A 25655-nucleotide genomic window follows, 5' to 3' on the forward strand; every position below is an offset into this window, starting at 1 on the left:
CAATGACTCCCAGTGAACGAGAGCTAAGATTTAAGAAGGGTCTTCAGCAAGGATGGGGTGGATGGTTTGGGGGTGGGGGGGAGTGGAAAGAGGTACTTATTTCTATAATCAACAGGAAAAAAATAAAATATTTGGATTTTCAATGCATTTATTTTAAGTTTCACATAAAATCTTTTCCATGGAACACACTGTGATTTTTTTTATCTGTCTCACTGATTAATTTTCAAATGTGATATAAATATTCAAACACACTAAATGAAGAATCAGAACCAGGAACATTACAGAAAAGGAATCTCTGTGGCTTTCCATTACTGCCATGAGTAGCAAGTTATTGCAACAGTTTAATAGTGGAATTATCCCAAATTCCTGTGTTAACACATGGCAGGCTTTCAATCAAATATATAACTTTGCTGAAATGATGAGGAAATATTTCCAGTATAAACTGGACGGAACTGATAAATCAGTGCTTTATTCTCTTCCACGTCAGATTCAAAATGATGACTGTTTTTCCGAGCTGCAAGAAAAAGAGTGTTCATTTTTAAAAAGTATAAATAATCTTCAAAAGGCTACTTTATAACATGGCTTCCTATAATCAGCATTATTAAGCAGGAAAATACTACCAAAAAAGGAGAAATATCTTACAAGAACTCCCCTACATAATGCAGCATTGATTCATTACCTACCGAAAAAGAGCATCTGTATTTGCCCCGCACCAGATCCAGCGTGGGGCTCACGCTCCCACTGACTCAAACACTTACAAAGGGCCTACTGTGTGCAAGACTTGCTGCAGGGCCTGGGGACGGAAATATAAACAGGGCAAGGTCCTAGCATGCAAGAAGCCTAGTCTAGTAACCACACAGAATTGTATACTGTGATGTTTCCATGGTCTATCTTCTTGAGATGCTTCAAGAGCGAAGAGAATGGAGATGTTGGCAAAACTGAGGCATACGGAGAAGTGAGAGGCAAGGCAGAAACGGGGATAACAAGGAGGAACACAGAAGTTGGCTGAAGTTTGGGGCGCCTGGGTGGCTCAGTCAGTTAAGCATTGGACTCTTGGTTTCAGCTCAGGCCATGATCTCACGGTTCGTGAGTTTGAGCCCCACACTGGATTCTGCACAGAAGGCATGGAGCCTGCTTGGGATTCTCTCTCTCCCTCTCTCTCTGCCCCTCCCTGGCTCTCTCTCTCTCTCAAAATAAATAAACTTAAAAAAAAATTTTTTTAATTGAAAAAAAAAACCAAAAGAAGGTAGCTGAAGTCTGGGGGCGCCTGGGTGGCTCAGCCGGTCAAGCTTCCGACTTCGGCTCAGGTCATGATCTCCTGGTTCGTGGGTTCGAGCCCTGCGTTGGGCTCTGTGCTGACAGCTCAGAGCCTGGAGCCTGCTTTGGATTCTGTGTCTTCCTCTCTCTCTGCTCCTCCCCCACTCAAAGAAATGAATAAACGTTAAAAGAAAAAATTTAAATAAAAAAAAAAGAGAAAAGTGAGCTGAAGTCTGAATGTGAAGCAGTGAAGGCTCAGACTTTCTCCTAAAGTGAAAATAAATATAGGCTTTGTGGCATTTTTAGAAAGAAGGATATTGGGAAATGAAGATAAAATAAACAGCTTTGCCACGTGATAATGCTGCAACAAACCGCCTACGCCGTTCTCATTTTCTCTGAATATGCAACAGGAAAATGTTACTTGGGATTAGCACTGCACAGGAGACAATTTTTTTTTTTTTTTTTAATTCGGAGTTTTTGTCATGAAACTACCCATTCAACTGAACATAATTTTAAACCAGAGAGAACTGAGGAGGTAAGTACTTTACTCATGAGTGTGGCCAGGAGGGCTGATAAAAACATAGGGCAGCTTGGAGACAGGGTGCAAACACAATGGGCTGGAGTTCACGCCTCGCCAGAGTATGCCGTGTCCCTTGCAAGTTGCGTTTGTAGCTCTGTCCCATAGCTGTGTCACTCAACTGGAACCTAAGCATCTACCGCCAAATTCTCAGTTTTACCCATAAACATAACAGCATGAAAATGCCTCTGTGTTTTCATCATGAAAAAGCCCATGAACTTTCTCCAATGTGCCAATGCCTGCAGACAGGCAGCCTTAAAATCACAGACTGATGAGTATGTACTCAATTTATGTAGTTTTCTTAGAAAAATGACATCTAATTCTCAGAGAATGTTAAAATTAAAGCATTATTCCCACAATGACGACTCACAGGGAAAACATTTTTTTTAAAAATCTTCAAGAAAGAAAGAAAAACAAAGAACTCAACAATCTTCATGCTGTTGTTCAAGAATTCAGCACATTTTTGGGGCGCCTGAGTGGCTCAGTCGCTTAAGCATCTGACTTCAGCTGAAGTCATAATCTTGCGGTTTGTAAGTTTAAGAAACACATCGGGCTCTCCACTCTCAGTGCAGAGCCCGCTTCGGATCCTGTCTCCCTCTCTCTCTGCACCTCCCCCTCACCCAAGAAAAATAAAGTAAACATTAAAAAAAAGAAGCTAAGTGCTCTTTAGATTGTATAATTAACTGAAATAACTGTCCTGATTTTATTTGAATGTCTAATATCTCAATTTCAGGGCTTTCCTATGATTTAATCTTTTTTAAAGTTCAACCTATGGAACAACTACAGAGCCAAGAGAGTATAGTAAGTTCAGATGAGGGCAGTTTCCTCCAAAGCTACAGTAGACTAATAAAGTTATATACCCGCATATTACCTTCAGCAACAAAGAACTCCGCTAAATAAAACGCCGCCATCACAGCATTCGGAGCATGAGAAATCCCTTCTAACTTCCCCCACTCGTAAGGTGCTTTCTCTGGATGCCACTGGACACCGTATACTGGGTACCTGTACCCTGCATGAAGAACACAAACAAGTAAGTGAGGTGAGAATGCTCTAAGCTGTTACTTACAATTCAGTTATGTTTTACACCCTAGGGAAAACATTATTTTATAATTCACAGTGTCAGGGTAAAATTGCGCTCATTCTCTCAGAGACAAAAGAATTTCAGCTCAGAATGTGAACATTCACAGTACATTTCCCTGGTTTTTCAACCTTTTACAATTTGTAGCATGATTTGCTAGGTAATCAGAGAAGAGTGAAATAGTTGAGCCTCTGAGTATAACCCAGTTAAACAGTCAGGTGCCCGCGCGTGATTAGTGACACAAGTTTCTTCCACAATGGGTCTGTTTTCCCCCTACCTCATGCTGTGTTTTCATTTCCTCACATAACGTAATCATATGAGAATGAACCATGCTGTGCATTTTTGGTGTCCTTTTACATAAGCCAGTTTGTCTCAGCCTAAACTATGTCTCTGTGGAAAGGTTCCTAACTTCATAATTGGTGTTTCAGAGGGGTCATCAGAGGCCACCTGGAAAGTGACTTTGTGGACAGTTAGGAGGTTACCGAGGAGTCTAGGTAGAACGTGGTTAACACAGAAGTCGGCCAGGGCTAAGCTGGATGCAGGGGAGGTAATATTTTCAAGAGGCATTTGGGGAACAGAATGTTGCACACATATTTTAGATGTGGAGAATGAGGGCAGGAAGTCAAGGACAACATCCGAGTTTCTAACCTGGGATGATTTGGGAAATGCCAATGCTATCATTAAAGCAAAAAAACAGAGGAAGAAAATAGTGTTAAGGAGAAGGTAACAGGTTCAGACTTCAGACTAGGCTGACCAACCTTCCCCACAATTTCCCAGACACTGTTTGTAAACCCTTGGACCTCTGACCTCCCCCAAGAGCAAGCCAGCAAAAAGACCAATCTTTGAATAATAAGAACTATATCCACTTTATTTCAGTTCATTCCACTCCAGGACCCTGGCCTCTCATGTGGCACAGCCTCACTGACTCAAAGACTGTCTACTATTTCTGTAAGTTGTCATGCATTGTCCTTGCTTGCACATTAGTGATTTTTTGGCTTTGACGGCTCGTTTTCCTTAAAGTCTCATCATATGGAAATCCCTTCAAGTCTGGAATAAATGCAGTTTCCTCTGGGGCGCTTAGGTGGCTCAGTTGGTTAAGCATCCGACTTCGGCTCAGGTTATGATCTCACAGTTCATGGGTTTGAGCCCCGTGCCAGGTTCTGTGTTGACAGCTCAGAGCCTGGAGCCTGCTTTGGATTCTGTCTCCTTCTCTCTCTGCACCCCCCCCCCCCCCACACTTGTGCTCTGTCTCTCAAAAATAAATGTAAAAAATTAAAAAAAAAAAAAAAAAAAAAAAAAAGTATTCCAAGACGTCTGGGTGGCTCAATTGGTTAAGCCTCCAGCTCTTGATTTTGGCTCAGGTCATTCATGGTTCATAGGTTCAAGCCCTGCATTGACAGCACAGATCCTGCTTGGGATTCTCTGTCTTCTTCTCTCTCTGACCCGATCCCCCAACCCCTTCAAAGATAAATACCATGAAAACAAGAAAGTACTCCATTTAACTCCCAGGGGTTTCGGCGTGAGTATCCCTACGGTCACTTCCTCAATATACTGGTATCCCCCACTTGCCAGAAGTCCACGTGTGCCACTTCACGGTTATGAGAGACTTATGTTAGTACAGCAATGGCGTTTCTTCATGAAAGTAAAAGCCCTCTTCGGATTTCTTTCACTTAGCGGAAATAGGTTCTAATGCAAGTCCCTCATAAAACCAAGGTGGCTTTAATGCAAACTTTTGGAATGTGGGGGGATACTCTTTGCTTTGTGCCATTTTGGTTTAAGAGTTTCATAGGAAGGTTCTACTTTGGGATAGTGGGGTATACTTGTGTTTAGGAAGATGCTTTTCTGAATGTGAATCATATTTTTTGTTGTTGTCTGCGGGAGAATCTATCATGGTGCTTAATCTATACCACTGCTAAAAACAGAAGTCATTTTCTCCATTTCTATCTTTAGCTACCCTCCCCTTACTCTTTATTTTCCATTTCCCTGACCCCATTCTCGAAGAGGACCCAGGTAAATCACAACTCATTTGGAAAAAGTCGGTTTCCAAAAATGCCCTAGCTTCTATCTTCACACCCCAAAGTAACATGATTTTATAATTCATAAAAGAACTATAAAATGAAAATTAATATATAGAAACATAAGGTTTGTATGTGCCATGATATATACCTTCCATGGTTGAAATAAACTCAGTCTCGCCATCTGTATTTGTAGTTAACACATTGAAAAACTTCTTTAACTTTTCATTCATCGTAAAATTCTAGAGTATAAAAATAAAACAAAATAATTACTTCTGTAGTTAATCTAAATGCATTAATTTCATTGTTAATTAATGTGATACCGTCATGGAGAGGCTCCACTTGTGGAAATTTGCAGTTAGAGGTTCCAGTGATAATGACATCAACAAGTCAGCAGGAAAATTCTGGAACATTCTGCTCTGGAATGCACCTGAAATAATTTAAGCACAAGAGAAATGATTTAAACACAGGCAAAATAAAATCCACCAAAGTCACTGATCTAACAGCCAAAAAGAGGCCATTATTAAGACATAATCAAGATGCCTAGTTGATAAGCAAAACATCATTTCCACATATGTTTTCTGGACAAGCACAAAATGAGTTTAACACACAAATTCAAATATGTTCTATAATCAAGTATTTTTCTTACAGAATTGTAACATGAATAACTAAAATCCTTCCAATATTATCATTATCAGGCTGGCCATAGAGTAAGCAGAGAATTTTAACTTGAGTTATCTTGAAATCAGGTACAGTTTACCACACGAACATATTTTTGTTTTCTCAGGAAATGATCCAGAACTTTCAACATATTTTTAAAGGTATCTGGACTTTAAAAGGTTTAAAAATACCAACAATGTAGGGGTGCCTGGGTGGCTTAGTCGGTTAAGCATCTGACTCTTGATTTCAGCTCAGGTCATGATCTCGAGGTTCATGGGTTCGAGTCCCACATCAGGCTCCACGCTGATAGTGCAGAGCCTGCTTGGGACACTCTCTCTCTCTCTCTCTCTCTCTCTCTCTCTCTGTCTCTCTCTCTCTCTCTGCCTCTCCACCATTTGCTCTCTTTCTCTCTCTCAAAATAAAAAAAAAAAAAAAAAGGAACACCAACAACGTAGAAAAGAACATTGACCAGGCCAAGAAATCTCTACTCGGTAAAGAGATCAGAAAAGAGCAGTTTACCTCACACCAGGCTCTGGAGTCTGATGCATAAACTCAAACACCAGCAAAAGGATAAAAAAGTTCTGATGATATGCAAGGCCCTGACGCCAGCTCTCCCTAAATGAAGCCTCTCACTCAGCATGCTAATGGCTTCCATGAGAATCCCTGCACCTCAGATAATAAAAATGCACTCAGGTAAGGCACTCTTCATTTTTTTTATAAACTGGGTTCTCACCACACACATCCAAAATAGATTGACCTAATACATGTGCTTCCCACAGAGCTCTTACGATGACTAAGTGAGATAATGTGAGAAAGAACTTTGAAAAATATAGAATATTCGATGGGTTCTATGTATAAAACTACTGCTTTCCATCCAAAATCCTTATGAGAACAAGATAGCAGACGGCACTCAACTCTGAGGCTCCAGAGATCAGATAACCTACAAGAATCATTACGTAGTTACACAGAGTGGTATGACAAAGAATTTGCCTGGTTCTGTGCCCTGAGTTCCTGACAGCTTCTAAAACTCTCAGAATTTCCTGAGAAATAGGAGAGTCTCCGTAATGCTAATGAGGTGACTCCTGGTGGGGCCCTAGGCAGCTTCAAGAGGAGGCTGGTCATCAGAAAGGTCAACCACATGACTAGAGTAGGTTAGGACTTTGAACCAGCCTGACTTCCGGGGACGGAAGGGAGACTGGAGATTGAGTACAGTCACACAGCCCACGATTTAATCAATCTTGCCTTCGCAATGAAACCCCAGGAAAAAATTCCTGACATGCCAGGAGGGTGATGTGACTCAACAGGGAGAGGACACAGAGGTTCTGCACTCCCTCCCCAGATGTCACCTTGTGTGTATCCTTTATAATAAAAGTTAGCGCAGACACAGCACCTTCCTGAGTTCTGAGAGTCATTCTTGTGAATTACTGAACCTCAGGAAGGGTCATGGGAATCCTCAAAATTGTGGCCAGTTGGCGAGTAGTGTGGGTGGCCTTGCGGATGTGACTTATGGCTGGTGTATCTTGAAATAAGGGCAGTCTAGCTGGGGAGATAACCTTTAACTGGAGGCTGAGCTAACTCCGGGTGGTCAGTACCAGAATCGAATTGCAGTACACCACAGCTGGGATTCAAACAGAGTACACGGCCAAGGGAACAGTGCTGTACTATAATAGTTAGAGCTAACATTTACGAGACTTGTATTGAAAGCGTTTCACACAGTACCTGGAAAGCAGCGTCTTGTTCAGTCCTCACAAACGACCATAAGAGGAAAACCCTTAAAATCAGGAAATGAAAGCCGAGAGAGGCTAAGCCATGCCTCAAGGCAAACGCGACAAAGTAGGACTCAAACCCAGGCCCGACCTCAGAGGTCTTAATCACACATGGTCCCAGGAGCACTACAGGCAATGAGGGCTTCTCCAGCCATCTTCACAGCTCAGTACAAAAGCGATCATCCACATCATCAGCTTGTGTAAATCATGTAAGAATCAGTAAACATTATGAGCATTTCCGACGTGGAGATGTGCTACTTACGAATCCTGCCCAGGTAATATCTTTTAAAGGCTGGAAAAGACAGTACTCACCTTTGGTGAAGTTGAGCGGCATCGTAACTCCTTCCGTTTTCGTGAGCGTTAATAAGCACTCCCCACTAATCAGATACGAAAGCTCTTCAAATCCAAGGCATGTGCCCCACACAGGAAAATAGTCTCCATCATCGAAACTCTTTGCAGAGTGGAAGAGAAAACTAAGCTTATTCAACTTTTCGAAACAAAAATTATACATTTGGTTTGTCATGATGAGACAGGCACGTCATGCATGGGTTTCTAAAGAACTTTCCAGGATCCATAAGTAGGCTAGGACTTCATCTTTCCTCAGACCAAGCTCCTATATAATAATTCAGGTTGAGTCAAACTACCTAACCTCACCTGCGCCGGGAAAAAGACTGACATCTGCCAGGCGGCTACTAACCAACACAAGTAACAATCAGAGACTGCAACCACCAAAGGTAATGCTAGATAAACGCCCATTTATACATCTTCTACAAATCTTGTTGCTTTGGATGATTGTCTGGTTGGAACACACTCTGAAGTCCCTCCTCCATTCTAAGCATTTATAGTAATAGCTGCATGATTTAAATCAGATTTAAATCAGGGGAAAGCTATGATCTGGAAGGGAAGGAATGAATGGTCAGTAAGAATAAGGCCAAGCAAAAGTGAAAGAAATTTGCATAAAGTGAAAGTTGCCAACTAAAGAAGTACAAATGTACTGAGCTTCTTCAAAAGGAGTCACAACAACTAGCATGGATGGGGAGAAAGTTTTCCAGCAACTCCATTTTTTTGGCTAAGGAATGATTAAACCCATATGTACTGATATTACCAACATGCGTTTTGCAACTTTTCTAAAAGCAGTGATTTTCCTGCATACATTGTAAAATATAACCTAACAGTCACTCATTTTAAGTGAGGAAATTGTTAAGGTTTCCCCTTTTTTTTTTTTTTTTCCTGTTCCTCGCTAAGAAAAATACAGATTTATGGGGCGCCTGGGTGGCGCAGTCGGTTAAGCGTCCGACTTCAGCCAGGTCACGATCTCACGGTCCGTGAGTTCGAGCCCCGCGTCAGGCTCTGGGCTGATGGCTCGGAGCCTGGAGCCTGTTTCCGATTCTGTGTCTCCCTCTCTCTCTGCCCCTCCCCCGTTCATGCTCTGTCTCTCTCTGTCCCAAAAATAAAATAAAAAACGTTGGAAAAAAAAAAAAAAAAAAAAAAAAAAAGAAAAATACAGATTTACATTAATTCCTATACTTTCCATCCCAAGGTAGGATTTCTAACACTTTATATGCAGGTCTGGCAAATTTTATTTTTAGAAGTTAGAATTGCATACATCAAGTTGAAAGGTCATACTGCATCTATAGTAAACACAAAAGAGGGCTTAACTGTTCTGTGTCCATAAGTACCAAATTAATTTCTCGGCTAAATGTTAAGTCCTTGCTTGCTGGGACCACATCTTTTATTTTTTGTGGATCCTCCACAAAGCCTAGCAGAGCAAAGGACACAGAGTAGCAGTGAACAGATCTAACAGACTTCGCTTCTCAAGGCTTCTTCAGGGAGGGCTTTGTGGATCCCAGGAGCTGTAGCTAAATCAGTTCAAGGTGGCTGAGCTATTTTCCTTTGCTTTGAAATCTTCAGGTAGCTAATTACATTTTAAAAAGTAGACTTTCAGGGGGCACGTGGGTGGCTCAGTCAGTTAAGCATCTGACTCTTGATTTTGGCTTAGGTCATGATCTCATGGTTCGTGAGTTCAAAACTGCACATCAGGCTCTGCACTGACAGTGCAAAGCCTGCTTGGGATTCTGTCTCCATCTCTGCCCCTCCCCTGCTTGCTCTCTATCTTTCTTGCAAAATAAATAAAAGTAAACTTTACAAAAAAAGTAGACTTTTGGATCTTACGGATTATGTGTTTCCTTTTTTTTTTTTAATTGAACAAGCTAGTTACATGAGACCCCGTATGCAAAAGGAAAAATAACTACTTTACAATGTCCATATGTATTTCCCAAATGCATTTTAAATCACTCACATTAAAAAATGTCCACTTTGTTCACTTTTTTAAAAAAATATCCACTGAGCATGTACTAAGTACATGGTAGCATGTGATATGAAATGAGGAACACCTCAAAAGGTGCTAGAACTGTGAAATCTGAAGAGACGTAAGTAGCTAACCTCAACATAGTCTGTCTTCTGAAATATAAGCTCCTGAAGGTCACAGATCCTGTCATATTGCAGAGTTGGAGCTAAGTAAATGTTTGAACTATTCTACAACAACACACTCTAAAAGTTAAGAGGGAGTGGGACACCATTCCAATTGGAGTTGGCAAGGCAACTTCTACAGAAGGGGAGTAGCACCTTAGTCTGGAAACACAGCCAAACTGTGCACTGGGGATAGAATGGAAAGAAACAGACTAAACCAATTTAAAAGTAAGAGGACACAGGGGCGCCTGGGTGGCTCAGTCAGTTAAGTTTCTGACTTCAGCTCAGGTCATGATCTCAAGGTTCCTGAGTTTGAGCCCCACATTGGGCTCTCTGCTGTCAGCATGGAGCCTGCTTAGAATCTCTGTCCCCCTCTCTGCCTCTCTCTCTCTTAAAAATGAATAAAACATTAAAAAAAAATTTTTTTTAAGTAGGAGGACACAGAACATATGCTAGGAATACCAACCTGGCTTCAATTATGTGCGTAAGGAAAAGCTGGAAAAGTGGGGCTGTGGACACACTACATGTCTTGACCCAAAGACTATGATAGGCTACAGATTACCTAGCCTAACCATTAAAAGTCTTTAAGCAAGTATCTCGGATGCTAAAGGCAGTTCTTTTAGGGAAATGTTTAAGGGCCGGGGGAGATACCAGGGCCAGCAAGATTATAGTTCAGGAGAGAAACAGTAAAGATCTGAAGTATGGTGCAAACGTGGGCTCAGTGTGAGACATCAGAAAGGAATCAAGAGGCTTTGGTGCCTGGTGACACTGTGGAGTCTAAGGTAACCGTTCAAGGTCAAATAGGACGGAGAGGAGCTTTCAAGAGGAGATGACAATTAGTAACATACGAACAATGCCTGGTTCATAAGACACAAAACAGCTTACTAAGCCCACATAAGGACCTGGATCATATTAATGAGCACCGACATAGAGGGCCGGTCTGCGAGACTCTGGTCTCTGGAAGAACACAGAAAACAGGTGACAGCTGCCACGAACTTTGGAGCTGGCAGCTCCAAAGGTAAAGCGGGATGAGCCAGGGAAATCGTGAAGGAAGTACCACCACACGCTTAAAAAAGCATTATCCCCACGGAAAATTACAAAAACCCATCTGGTATAATAAACGATGAACGATATCTACCTGTATGGCCAAGTTGTAAAATTTTTTGGCTGCGAGGGCGTAACCTGACTTCTTGAGATTCGCGCTTCCTCCAGGGAAAAGGATCCTGAAACGACATAAAAGTGGGTGCATTTCAACCTCACGCCCCACTGAAAATAAACTCTTTTTACTTTAAAACAAATTTTGCCTTAGGGCACCTGGGTGGTTCAGTAGGTTAAGCGTCCAACTTCGGCTCAGGTCATGGTCTCCTGGTTCAGGCCCCTTGTCGGGTTCCAGATTCTGTGTCTCTCTCTTTCTCTGCCCCTCCCCCGCTCGCACTCTCTCTGTCTCTCTGTCTGTCTCTCTCTCTCAAAAATAAACATTAAAAAAAATTTTAAATACATTTTGCCTTACCACATAAGTAACAGTATCATTAATGAAAGAAACTACAGCAAAAAGATAAAATATTTACACTCCCACACATTCACAAACTGCCGTAGTTAATACTTTTGTGCATATTCTCCTGCAATTTCTTCAATAAACAAGTTTATTTTTGAGATAGAGTATAGACAAATTAAGGATAAATAGGCAGGGGAGGGGAGGAGAGTATACAAAACTAGAAATCAAGTCGAGATAAAATTCCAGGCACAGCTAGGTTTAAATTCAGGGGATCAGTAATGGCAAAATCAAATGCAGGCTCATAATCGTGAATTGGTTTTGGCTCATAGAGAATTACTTTTAATCCTAAAGAACAAACTGGTCATAAAAATATACATGGGCTAGAAGCAAATATCCATGAGAATTTAATTTTTTTTTCATTTTTTTAAGTTTATTTATTTTGAGAGGGAGAGAAAGAGAGTGAGCAAGCAGGGGAGGGGCAGAGAGAAAGGGAGAGAGAAAATCCCAAGCAGACTCCATGCCTCAGCACAGAGCCCGAGGCAGAGCTCGAACTCATGAACCGTGAGATCATGTCCCAGGCTGAAGACGGACGCTCAAACAACTGAGCCATTCAGGAGCCCCTCGAACTACCTTCTGAAAGATCACCAATTCCGATCCCCAGACTTAGAACTTCTAAATCCCCTGAGCAGGCAGTATGCCATGCCATTCAAAGCGGCTTCAAAACATTAAAGACAAGCATTAAAGGAACAAAGATTATGTGACACTTAAAAAAAAAAAAAAAGACCTAAATGTATCTACTATGTAGCATTTATTTCTTAGGCCACTTCCGGTCTGCAGTACTTTTTCAACTCTCAACAAAACGATTCCTAAAACGGAATTCAGAAAACTACCATTACACCACTACAAGATAGTTACATTGAAACATGTATCCTTTTATGTATTTTTGCAAAAGTAGATGACCTCCACCTCGTTCCCTATATCAAATCAATGCTTCAACTTACCCATTAATAGACCGGAAAAGCCTTTCATACTCTTCTTTGGTAAGATCAGGTCTGAAAACAACAAAAACAATTATAAAACATCCATTTCCAAAACTTAAAGAAAAAAGACTGAAAATAAAGTCCCCACATTAATTAAAAAAAAAAAGAAACATAATTCTTAAACGCTAGGCAATATCTCTCTCCCTTCCTAGAGATATTTTTTCAAACTACATGAAAATCATATACTGTAAGTATATCCTGTGTTGCTAATCAAACAAGTGAATGTGTTTTCATGTGGTCTCAATATAACTTAATATTGTGAAGTGTGTGTTAGTATGTAAAACTTTAAAGACCATGAGATTTGGGCACCAGTAATTTCTCCGTTAGCTGGAAACTATCAACAACACGTAAGGATACTCAGTAGTTTTATATAAAGACTAAATAAAAAGATTTATGAATATGCCTACCTTAACTACAGGCAGTTTGGGCAGATAAAAAACGACACATATAAATGCCAAGTCCCTTCTTCATCCCACCCCCACCACTAACTGCAAAGATCTGGAGACCACTGTGTTTTCAAAAGTCAGAAGAGTTCCGATCTAGGGACAGACTACATGTACACCACTGTAGGCCGGTGCAATTTGCCCAGGTAATTATTCTGAAGCTCCCTTCATCAGACCTCGCGTAAGGGTTCCTAACATCACCACGTTATTGACGATTTTACCCCCTTCTCCAGAGAAAAGTGATGGGATTAATCTGTGAAAATTTAGTTAGGTCATAGTAAAATGGGTTTTGCTCTTCCAAAAGTTCACAAAATGCAAGAACAAGAGAAGAGAGCATCGTGATTACGAAATTCCTGCAACAGCTTTCCTACGTTAAGCAGTCTTCTGGTTCTGTAAGAGAATAACAAGACATAACGCCCTCTCAATCAGCCACAAAAGTGGGTTTCTGATCAAATGTCAACCACAGTCCATTTCTGCCCCAGGGAAAGTTTAAGGAACAGTTAGAACACCTCTCCCATTATTAAACACACTTATGATGCCCGGAACTTGGCTGTGCTTTGTTGTGCTGGGTTTTCCTCAAAGTCCAAATGAGCCTTGCCAGTCCGGGTCTCTTTAGAAGTTCATAATAATCCTCCTCCCAGCAGAGAGCTACAAAGCAGTGGGTGATATTAATGGTGCCTACCATTATCTTAGATGAAGGATACATGGGCAAGTGGCCCTGACTTGGGAAGCAGCAGGGAGATGAAACGTGAGTCCGCATTCCCAGCACCCTGCCAGTCCAATCTCCCCAGACTGTGCCAGTGACAAGGGAACCGAACAGTCAGGACCCAGAATCTTCCCCATGGATGTTTAAACCAGGACAGACAGTCCTCACAGGAATGGATTTAGATCACTCAGCTACATTCCAGGGACTTCTACCAACTAGCCATGCATGCTGGTTTCAGTCATTTCATTAATTCTAAATAAATGGCTCCCATATTGTGCATGACTGAATTTTTGGACCCAGGTAATCACTTTTAAGGGGCTTAATTGTTGGGGGAAGGAGGGGAAGAAGTGTCATGAACTCAAGTGCCTCAGAGACCAGACAGCAAAAACAGGCCAGGTCATATTCTCTGAATATAGATGTTGCTTGCATGTTGTGATACTTTCTAGAAACGAAAGACCTTCTCAATAGGATACGAACTAGTTTGCTCTCTCGTTAACTAAAAGAAAACGGCTTAAGCCTGATAATGATGGTGGATGACACAGTTTCAGTGGCACAAAGAGGAGTGACAGGCCTTGTTGCCAATGTTGTTTTATTTGAAGTCAGCTCCATATCATTATCTTGGTGGGGGGAGAGAAGAAGGCCAGAAATTCAGACTTTCATGAAGGCTTCTGACTTGTACATGTTTAAAAATGTTACAAAACGCTGTGTGAACAAAACAAATTTTTAAATCAAAAGGGGCCAATGCTACCCTTCAGGAGGACGCTGATCTTGGGTTCCACCAGTGGTGATTTAGCATAACCTCAGGGCACCAGGCACCTGAGAAGGCAGAAGGACAACAAAGACAAACCCCTTTACCTATTCCGGAATTTTCCTTGGGTCTTCCATCCTCCTCCTTATCCCTTCTAAGCCACGGAAGTTGACCCCCAGCATCCCAAATGCAGAAATAAACTCAACCTTATCAGTGTGGCCACTTCAGTCCCATTCTACATTAGGCAATCCTCTGTAGGTCACTCTGGAAATTTAGCTGCCATGGATCACATTGCTTTTGTAGGACTCTATGATTCTAATTGCGAGTGATACACCTTAAAATGAACTTTGGGAACCCAACCTGGAAATTAAGCTATGTGCTGACAGTCACACTTTCAGTGACTCCGTCATAAATGCCAGTATTCTGTTCCCAGTCATCAGGTTTCAAAACTTCCTCAGTTTCAAAACTTCCCCAAGTTTCAAAACCTCCCCCGTTTCAAAACTGGTCATTCTTGACTATTCCTCCCTGTGCCCTTTCATTCTATTAGTCATCAAATCTTGTTGATATTTTTAGAGAACGTTTACCCATCAGTCCTACAGCAAGCACTGCTCTAAGCCAAGCCTGCATCACTTCACACATAGCCTACCTCAACGGTCTCTGAAGTCGTCTACCTGCCTCGTGTCTCTCCTACCTCCCATCCAGGTGATCAGCACTAATGTCCTAAAAAACCACTTGCAGAGAAAGCTTCGGTGATGAAAACATTGAAACTCTGTTCTGAAGACTCTCTAAAGCCTCCTCGGCTCTAAAACTCTGGTGTTGGGGCGCCTGGGTGGCTCAGTCAGTTAAGCAGCCGACTTCATCTCAGGTCACGATCTCGCAGTTTGTGAGTTCGAGCCCCGCATCGGGCTCTGTGCTGCCAGCTCAGAGCCTGGAGCCTGCTTCGGATTCTGTGTCTCCCTCTCTCTCTCTGCCACACCCTGCCCCCTGCTTGCTCGCTTTCTGTCTCTCAAAAAAATGAGTAAATGTTAAAAAAAAAAAAAAAAAAAAGTAAACTCTGGTATTATCTAGGTTCCAAATAAGATCTCACTTGAAAAAATTAGATCTGCTACTAAAAACTGAAAGACAAGTGCCAAAGTGAAAGGGGTAGAGGCACTTAAACGTAAAAGGTTAAGCAAGAAGATGACCCTCATGAAGCTAAACATAAAGCCATGTTGTGGTACAACTCTCTCAGCTGTAATGCTTGCATTTTCATTATTAGTGTTTTATTTGAAGAGTAGCTTTCTTTGTTACAACTTTTTAACGTAAAATTAATGACAAAAACAGGTTTCCCAAAGCAAACAGCTGTGTTTTATGTGTGAAGTCGCTTATGATGGATAGGTAAGAGTGCCAGAAGATTGTAAAATACACTAATTTGGGGTGAAAAAATATTATAGATACTTGTAAGGTTTTGTTAAAAAATTCAGTTCTTTCCAAATCAAAATATGACATAAGTCATTTTAGTCTTACTAGGCCATCATATCACCAAAAGTAATGTAGCTCCTTTAAAACTGTAATAATTGTAATTTATACTGAATAATTGTAATTCATATTGTAATTTATGCTGTATTAGTCATTCACAAACATTAAAACAGAGTGTGAAGGTATTTTAAAAGTCATCTTCTAAAAACCTCTTTTATTCCCCAAGTGTTCCCGTATCCTAATATGATGGAATAAAGCTGGTTAAGTTTTAGATCCTTTTACTCCATTACTTTCCAAATACCACCTTTTCCGGAGTATAGGAAACTGTCATTTTGTTCTTTACCGAATGCACAGGACAGACTTCTAATAGCTTGGCAAATACAGCTTTATTCACACTTTAAACAATTTAATGAGAGACCCTAAGCATTAGATTTGTGGCAAAAATCAGGTGCAACGTTGCCACGTTTAAATGATGCAATCATAGCAAAGGAAACATGAATTTTTGAGATAGACGATAATTCGCAATAAAGCAGGAGTTTTTTCCTTGTATGGTGTAAAAATATTGGATCATACCTTATCGGTACTACTCTTGCACCTGCAGACTCCAGATATTTTACATAGGATGCAGCAATATAGTATTTTCCCAGGCTTTTCATTTCCTTACTGCACGTTTGCATTAATACTCCTAAATTACAAAAAGAGAGAAAGAAAGGGTGGGGAGAAAACAGTTTTAGTTTCAAGCAATTTCCTCTTTTTCTTACTCAGAAACGGAAGCATATCAGAGTAAAGATACCACTACCTTACTTGTTTAATTACCAGAATGAAACACCAAGCTTCCTCTATAAGTGCATCCATAAACTTTGAGAAAAGAGCAAGAGGAGGCTGATAGGAGTTTCAAGTAGCAGCCTCTTTCTCACCTCAGTTAGGGAGACCAAATGAGCCCCAAAGCAGGTTTACAATAGCACCAGCCTCCTTCACACAACCCAGAATCAATCTCACATCCTTAAATCTAGAAGGAGGCCTCTCCCCTCCCATACACACTCAAAGACACATTGTTTCCTTGACAATAAAGCAGTGGAAATATACCTTCTTTCCACATAGCTCCAGAATCAGCAACACTATGGTAATCTAAGCAACCAACATCTTGGCTGATTATAATACCTTCTTAAAAAGCCTGTCTGTATCCCTTCTTAAACAACCCGCAACAACTCCAATCTATTCTCCACGTGGAAAGAGATCCGATCGTATCACCATTCAGTCATCCATTTCTTCATTCAGTACGTTACTGGATCATAATATTTACCAGGCACTGAACTAGGTGCTGGGGACACATGAATGAACAAAACACAAATCCCTCCCTTGTGGACTTTAATCCTAGTGTGCGGGAGGGAGAGAAGAGAGGACAAATAACTAACAAGATAAAAGGTTATAATATAAAGTCTGATGGCTGGTGGTAAATGCTAAGGAGAAAAAGTAGAGCGGAGTAAGAAAGTGTGTGTTGGAGAGGGGGAGGAGTTGGTCCCATCTATCCAGAGGTCCCATCTAGCCGGTCTCTTATATATGACGGCCAGGTAAATCCTCCCTGAGGATCCTCCCTTTCTGAGAAGGCAGAACATGACATTTGAGCCGCGGCTTCAGAGAGATGAGGGAGAAAACCATAGGCAAATATCTGGAAGAAAAAGGATCCAGGGTGTGGGAATAGCATGTGCAAAGGCCCTGAGTCCAGTGGGCGCCTATCATATCGCAAGGAGTCCATATGATTAGAGCCCTGTTTAAGTTTCTCCTTGTTTAAGCCACTGGGTCCCTAAACTTTCATAAACTCTGTAAGACCCTGTGTGCTCCGCCCCACCTCCCACCCAGGCTGCCTCTTATCACTGAAACCTCAGCCCCAGAAAGCTACTGGCATCCAGTATACAGCAAAACATGTCTGTTTGGAGAACACGGTATCACTCGCTGCTTCACCACCTGGAATACCTTCACAGTCTCTGTGGGCCACCTGACCGGAAGGGCTCCCTGTATCAATCACTTCTGTATTCCCAGCTTCTTGCAAAAAGTTGTCAGGCACTCAGTGGACATGTGCCCAATACCAGAATGTGTTCACTAGGACTGTCTTCCTTGTTGTGGACAGGCAGGATTATTTCCACTGAGAAAAATGAACTGTGGTAGGGAAAGAATTCGGGGGTGTCATCGGAAATGGGAGAATAGAATGGTACAAGGCAGGCAAGGTGAGGTGCCATAAAAAAGGGTCTGGAACAGGTGAACATAAGTACCAAGAAGGGGAAAAGTATATTAGAACAGGTAAATTCCACCGTCTTCTCCCCTGCCCTGCCCCTTTACCCACATATTCACTTTTCCCATCTATGGGGGGAAGCTCAGGTCGCACGTAAGTCCCTCAACATGTAAGTCCCCCCAGATTCCACCCATACTTTAAGACCATCTCACAACGTTTGTGATTTCCTCGTCTTTGAATCCTTTGCACTTCCGCATTCAATGTCTCGCACACAGTAGGTGCTCAGTTATTTTGTCTTAATTCGTGTGACCAAAAGCAGACTCTCCCTTTTTTCTATATTTAACCCTGAATTACCACTGTTTCTAGGAGAGGGAAAAGAGTCCCCCTCTTTTTCCTTTTTGCCTCCTCTGTGTACTCACAATTCTCAACACACTACACAGAACTTTATTTTGAGTTAATTCTCCTGGGAGACTCTAACCGCCATTTTATGAAACCACCCAATTTATGAAATAAGGCATTCCAAGTTCTAAATATTGATATGAAACCCATTTGAGGGGCTCCTGGTTGGCTCAGTCAGTTAAGCGACTGACTTAGGCTCAGCTCATGATCTTGCGGTTTGTGAGTTCGAGCCCCGCGTCGTCCGGCTCTGTGCTGACAGCTCAGAGCCTGGAACCTGCTTTTCTGATTCTGTGTCTCCCTCTCTCTCTGCCCCTCCCCTGCTCATGCTCTGTCTCTCTCTGTCTCGAAAATAAATAAAAACATTAAAAAAAATAAAAACATCAAAATGTGAGCACTACTAGTATATATGAAAAAATACTCATTTACTTTCTCTTTAGTTACAGAATATGCTGTTCCTCTTCCCGGAAGATAAAAGAGTTTGAATGGCATAATACTACCTCGAAAATAAAGTCAATCTTAATTGTCTGACACAAATTGCTTTTGGTAAATTTTAATTCTAGGCTGACTGATGTTTCCTGGATAGCTTTCTCCTTCCCTGCCTTGAATGTCTGTTTGGGCAAGGCAAACTGATCTTACTCTTCTTAAAACATAAATTAGTTGAAAATGAAAAATTAGAAGCTTCACTTTCACACAGAGTAGAACTGACATTAGGGTTCTACTAGCCACTGCTGCCCTCCGGTGCTGAAGAATGACAAAAATCCAAACTATACCGTAATTTCTTGATTATCTGGTCAATTCGATTTTTGTATGTATAATGCATTGTACCTTGAAACAACGCCCTCGCTCCGTGAAGCTGTAATAAACATAACGCATATACAGTTTGTTGAGTTAGTAGAAATTCCTAGCTATGTACCAAAAAGAAAACAATCCGCAGGATTCTTCCCAGCGCACCCTCCTCCCCTCCAACTTCAAGAGCCATACGAGTTTGAATCAGCAGGCAGCAGCAATATTTCGGCACGATCCAAACGGCGTCTGGGCTCGGCTCTTACTCGTGCTACAAATGAAGGCACCCAACGTAACCCTGGACTCGGGTATTTCCAAACCGGGACGCAGCAGCTGGAGCCCAGCGGCGGGAAGTGCCAAGGACGGACACCCGGCCCCAGCCCGCGGCTCCCGCCCAGCCTTCTTACCGATGATGGGCTTCTCGGAGGAGGAGGCGCGAGGAGCGCACAGCCTGGGGCTGGCCGCCCAGCACAGGAACAGGCTCAGCACGCACAGCAGGCGCTCCAGGCTCGCCATCGCGCCCGCCGCCTCCCGCCGCCTTTCAAAAGCACAGCTGGCAGGACACCAGACGCTGCAGCCGCGGCGACAGCGGCGGCGGGGTGGGCGGTCCCCGGACCGCGCGGGGGCGGCGGGCTGGGGCGGGGCTCCGCCGCGGAGGCCTGTGGGAAATGCAGTTCCGGCGCGCGCGGCGGCCGCGGGGCCTGCGCGGAAGGTTCCGGGGGCGCAGTCGCCGCACGCGTCCCCTTGCTCGGCCCTCGCTCCGCCGCCTGCGACCCCGCGGCCGGTGCGGAGACACCGGAAGCTGCTCTGCGGCCCCGGGGTGGACGGAATCCTCCTTTCCACTGTTCTATGGATGTGACCTTCAGTCCCGGGTAAGGGAGCCCAGGCTCTCGAAGGGGAACCTGCCAGTCTCCGCCAGACCGAGTCTTGTAACCAAGCAGGAAGCGGGCCCGGCGAGAGGTTGAGAATTTCGTCTGAGAACTTTGCGCCAACCATCGCTGCCGCCTGAAAGGCCAGACGTTGACTTTAGGAATGCTGGCAGCTGGGTTGGGCACTCCAGCGTTCCGTGGAAGGATAGACTGTGACTTCAGAGGTAATTTCCACATCCTGCTGTGTGTTTTCAGGGTCCAGGCAGCCCAAGGAAACAAAGGGAAGAGGGAAGGACGATGGATGTGAACACGTTCCCAGGCGCGTGGCCTCAGCTCCGAAGTGGGTCAAGGAGGGGCCACCCCCTGGCATCCCCTGCAAAGGGGCACGTCCCCTTCACTGTTAGCGTCAGCCACAGACTTGCCGGCCCTACGCACAGGGCCAGAAATGATCACTTTGGCTCCTGGGCATTAAAAGTATTTTGTGTCTGTTTAAAATTTCAGAAGAGATTTAGAATCAACTAGGGTGGGAAACTAGGTAAGAGACAGAAACCTTTTGCTTTTTGTACAAACACCCAAATACGAAGATATGGTTTGTACTGGGTGCAAGTGCCCAACTCCAAGGGCCAAATTAAATTCAGAATAAAATTCTTGAGTGTTGAAAGTCTACGCAATCAGTACTGAACATTGAGGATGCAAAGGTGAATTGGACAATGACTTTTTTACAGGAAGTTTGCAGTTTCTTAAGGAGAAAAGACAGGACCAGAACACAACTTGTGGAGAGAGCAAGAATATAGTTTTGGCGTGTTTCAAGAAGAGTGAATGCAATAAATTATCTGGTTCGACAAGAAAATAGTGCTCCTGTAGAAGGGTGTGGTGAAGAGATAAACCCAAAGGATGTGGTTAAAGACATTATGAAAGGCCTTAAGTGCTCAGCTAGTTTTGAGCATAATTTTTGAACAGAGGAGGAGCCTTGGTGAATAGGAATTTGAGGTGTCGGAGAGGTAACCATCCGCAGAGGAAAAATTATTACCTGGCATGATACACAAAAAATAAACTCCATATAGATAAGAATGTGAATGTGAAAAGCAAAATATACTTCGATAAGAAAACATAGGAGCATATGTTCATGACTTTGATGGCAAATGTTAATGGAGCAAAATAATAGATTTGACAGTGCTATAATTTTGAAACTTTTATGTGACTTTAAGAAAGTTAAAGATAAGGCACAAACTTGGAAAATATATTTATAAAATATAGAATTTTAAAAGTTTGTTTCTAGAATATACAAAGAACTAAAATCAGTAAGGACAGCAGCCCAAAAGAAAATTAGGGAAAGACTATGAAAAGATAAACCAAACCCTCAGTAGTCATTGGAGAAATAAAAATTAAGATAATATGTCACATCCATCAGATTGGCAAGAATGTAAACTTTGAAATAATAATTAAAGCATGTAGAAAATGAGAATTCTTTAACACTCCTATTAGACTTGTATTATTACAACCATTATTGAGAACAGTTAGGCAATATCTGGTAAAGGTAAAGTGGCATATATTCTGTAAACCAGCACTTTTCAAAGAGGTATACACCCTAGAAAATTCCTTGCATGTGTGAACAAAAACATAGATACAAATATGTTCTTTGCAGCATTTTTTTTTTTTTTTTGGTAATATTGAAATACTGAATGCAATGTAAATGACCTAGAAAAGAATGGATAGTAAATTGAAAAAGTAATAGACTATTAGGAAGAATGAAAAATCAATGAATTGGAGCTGCTTGGCTGCTTATGAACAGAGATAAATCTCTATTAATGAGAGATAACACAGATAAATTATGCTTGGGCTTAGAGGATAATGTCAACCACCTAAACCAGAATCTCCATACATTTTCAAAAACACATATGTACAAGCAGTGCAAATATAATTACATGTGATCCATGCCTTTACCAATATTAGAAGACAAAGGATACCACAAACATCAAATTTTCAGAAAGTTGATTTGTACCAGATTTTAAAATCTTCCTCCACTGCTGCAAGACCTCTGGTTGCTGAGAGTGGGAGAGGCAGGGCTTCAAAGAATGAGAGGCACCTGGGCAGCTCTGTCAGTTAAGCTTCTGACCCTTCATCTCGGATCAGGTCATGATCTCATGGTTCAGTTCATGGGATCAAGCCCCTCACTGGGCTCCGTGCTGACAGCACAAAGCCTGCTTGAGATTCTCTGTCTCTCCCTCTCTCTCTGCCCCTCCCCCCAAAATCAAACCCCAGAAGAAAATGTCAAACATTAAGTGCCAACATACTAACCACAGCCTGGGTCTTGGTAAGTTATAGCTTTAGCTGTCAAATAGGAGCTTGAAAATGAGTGAGACCAGAGGTGGCAGCTTCAGGTAAGTATTACTTCTCTCTTTTGTTTTTGTTTGTTTGTTTGTTTGTTTTGAGAGAGGGAGCAAGAGCGGTAGAGGGAGAGAGAATCTCAGGCAGGCTCCATGCTCAGCATGGAGCCGGACGCAGGGCCCAGTTTCATGACCCCAAGATCATAACCTGAGCCAAAATCAAGAGTTGGACTGAGCCATCCAACGCCCTCATGTTATCATTACTTCTGAGGAAGAATCAGCTACATTGACATGGGGGTTGGGTCCCTTAAAGACATGGAAATGAAAAGAAAGAAAGAAGAAGGGGGGAAATTAAGGATTCTACAGAAACGAAAGAGAAATAAGTCATGCCAACCACCCCACCTCTCCTCTACATCCATAAACCTGTCACCACTAAAAACATCATGTGTTAAAGGAATTGCACTTCACTACACTGACTCAATAAAATACTTTTCAACTAGGAAGTTGTCCACAAAAGACTTATTTAAAAAAAAAAAAAAAAAATCAGACCAACACAGTATAAAACTACTCTGAGACGAAAACAGAAAAGGTAAATTGTAACATTTCACCTAACGAAAATTACTCCTCAAAACAGACAAAACAAAACTGTAAGACCAAGCTCCAAACTATAATTAAATATTCTCAGACAAGCATTAGCTATGTGTTTATATGTATCTATATCAAATCTAGTTCACGACCTAAGAACAGAAATGAACAAAAACAGGAAGAAGTGTCACAAAAATGCACAGAAGGTGATCAGGAAAAAGTTGAAGGTAAAGACAAAACCATCTCACGAGTGAAGAATGAATTACCATTGTCTGTCTAAGGCAGAAAAGATTCAAGTGAAATTTTAATAAGCAGTGAAGAAAGGGAAGAAACAACCAAAGACAAAAGTGAAACGGGTCTGAGAAAAAGTGCTTAAAATGGAAGACAGGCAAAGAAGATTCAAATTATGTATTATTGGAGTCCAGGAAGAAGACAAAGCAATCGATTAAAAGCAATATTTATCATTATAATCCAAGAGACTTTCTGTAAGTTAGAGAAAAATGGTGAAAATTGACCTGGAATGAACAACTCTGAGACTTATCCTAGTAAAACTATTGGACATTAAGTAAAAAGAAGGAAGGAAAGTTGCCAGGCAAAATAATCAGTTTACTTATGCAGGTAAGAATATTAGTATGACCTCACACTTTTCAAGAGCAACATAAAAATCAAGGCAATAATGGAGCATCATTTTAAGAAAAATCCAAATAAATTCTTAGATTTCTGTATGCAGCTGAGCTGTACTTCAAGTCAGAGGGTTATAGAAATGCATATTTTAACTTCTCCTACACCCTTCCTGGAAAACCATCTAGAAGATGAATTTCATCTAAACAAAAGATGACTTGGGAAATACATCAGAATAACTGATGGTGAGCATTTAATATACTTAATTGTAGTACTAATACTAAAATAAGGGTAGGGACATGACTCAAAGAATAGAATATAAACATATATTCTGCCCAATAGAACACAAGTTAAAAAATGAGAGGAAAAGGGAGAGAGAAGGGAAAAACTAAAATGAAATCATTGTGGATAGGTAATAGGTGGGAGTCAAGGGTGTCATTTAAAACTACCCAGATATAAAACGTTAAGACAAGAGGAATAAAGGGCATGATGTAAGATAAATAACTATACCTACATACATAGATATAAGGCAGATAGATCCTAGCTGGAAAAGAGAAATCAGTGGAGCTTTCTGTAGTTATATAGGATGGGGAAAAAAAAAATTGGAAACTATACATGGTTAGATTTTTCCCATGGGACATGTGCTGAGTTCTGGGATGGTACCAGAAACTGGTACCTTGCTGAGTAGGAAAGGCAGAGCGAAACATCCCTTTATCTTGCAGAGTTTGGGAAACAAAGAGTGAAGAAGCCTTCAGCAAACACACAATAAATCTCTGCTTCTAGGCCTTTGCCAGATTTTTAATTAGCAAAAGATGGGAACCAAGTTTAAAATCTGCCAAAGGCTGAACTTCAAAGTCTGAGAAAAAATATGCAAGACACCAATCGAAAGTTGAAGAAGACCAATTTTAAAGAATGGGAATGAACCAGAGATGGACTGAATCTTACTAAATCTGCAACCCAGCATAAGACCTGATTGGGTTGTCACTCTATCTGATAAAAGAAGAATCTTTGCTAGTGGAAGATACTATCTGGAGACTCTACAGTGTCTAGCATATAATAAAATATTTCTAAAAACATGAAGAAGCAGAAATAAATAATAGTAATCTAAAAAGAAAAGTAAAATCAAGAACCCATAGATGATCCTGATACTGCAATTAGAACACAAGGCTTTAAACATACTTTAAACAAAATATGGTTAGTTTTAAATAAAGTAGAGGAAAATATGGGCAAAATGGATGAGAAGTTTTCAACAGAGAATTGGAATCTATAAAAAAGAATTTTGAATTCTATTTTGCCTAAAGAATAATGTCTCCTCATTTTGTATAACACTTTTAACTAGAAGACATTACATCATCAGAGGATCCCGTTTTACTAGTATGAGTGTTTCTAAGACTGTAAGCACTGTAAGTTACCTAACAAAAATAGCTAAACAAAAGCCTCAGTAAGTTTAGTGCAGTATAATGCAAAGCAAAAATCAAAAGGGGGCACACATTGAATTTTTCTTCAAAATCAGGAAGACAGCAAAACAAAACTCACCACTGGAATGTCAGAGAATAAAACAAAGACCACCAGAGCTAACACAAAAACAAAACATAAACAAAACTGATACTTCGTCCTTCCCACTATATTGGTATTTAGATGTGATAAGTAAAATCTCCCAAAATGACCTTTTCCCTCAGATCTGTTTGAGGACCACTTGAAATGATTAAATTTATCATTAATAACTTGTTTTTCTTAAATATTTATAATAATAATATCACATCTAACTGGGCCTATAATACATTTTTTCCCCACTTTCAAAAGGACAACCGTTTTGTTCCCTTCTAAATATAGATGTATTAGGTAACTGGATATTCCATTCTAATTTTACATCAATTATTTACCAAAAATAATGCATGTCTGAATTTCTCACGCCAGTTTTTACTTCAGGGTCAGGGCAGGTTCTCACCACTGGCCAATTTTACACTCTTTATTTAAGTGTAAATATTTGACTCTATGTGCTTGTGGGCCACTTGTTAGAAGTACCACTGACTGTCACCAAAGCAGAGAGTCCTGGGTGCTGCTCATCTAAATGCTATGACATCTAGGTCTCCAATCATCAAATGCCTGCAGATCACTCATGGCTTATC

General features: G+C 41.3%; 1 protein-coding gene and 1 long non-coding RNA gene across 2 annotated transcripts; one reads left to right on the forward strand and one right to left on the reverse strand.

The window, feature by feature from the left end:
• Window positions 1-278: 278 nt before the first annotated feature.
• On the reverse strand, window positions 279-19741 carry GGH (gamma-glutamyl hydrolase). Its single transcript, XM_078441696.2, has 9 exons — window positions 19532-19741; window positions 16286-16397; window positions 12319-12369; window positions 10961-11045; window positions 7666-7804; window positions 5251-5357; window positions 5079-5169; window positions 2706-2843; window positions 279-514 (listed from the first exon to the last, which is right to left on the reverse strand). The coding sequence occupies exons 1-9, from the start codon at window positions 19638-19640 to the stop codon at window positions 390-392; spliced, it is 957 nt and encodes a 318-aa protein (XP_078297822.2). The 5' UTR covers window positions 19641-19741; the 3' UTR covers window positions 279-389.
• A 108-nt stretch (window positions 19742-19849) lies between these two features.
• Window positions 19850-22836, forward strand: LOC144615064 (uncharacterized). Its single transcript, XR_014136550.1, has 2 exons — window positions 19850-20217; window positions 20719-22836. It is a non-coding gene; the product is annotated as an uncharacterized LOC144615064 (long non-coding RNA).
• The last annotated feature ends 2819 nt before the right edge of the window (window positions 22837-25655 follow it).

This window comes from Panthera onca, chromosome F2 (genome assembly GCF_046562875.1).
Source record: "Panthera onca isolate mPanOnc1 chromosome F2, mPanOnc1 haplotype 2, whole genome shotgun sequence".
Lineage (NCBI taxonomy): Eukaryota > Metazoa > Chordata > Mammalia > Carnivora > Felidae > Panthera > Panthera onca.

What these genes read in the sequence shown, in the direction of transcription:
- GGH (XM_078441696.2), bottom strand. Translation starts at nt 19,640, where the DNA reads ATGGCGAGCCTGGAGCGCCTGCTGTGCGTGCTGAGCCTGTTCCTGTGC. An exon ending in GCCGCTCAACTTCACCAAAG is followed by an intron (nt 5,358 to 7,665) that starts GTGAGTACTGTC and finishes AAATTATTTCAG; the next exon opens with GTGCATTCCAGAGCAGAATG. An exon ending in GTTTATTTCAACCATGGAAG is followed by an intron (nt 2,844 to 5,078) that starts GTATATATCATG and finishes TTCTTCATGCAG; the next exon opens with GGTACAGGTACCCAGTATAC.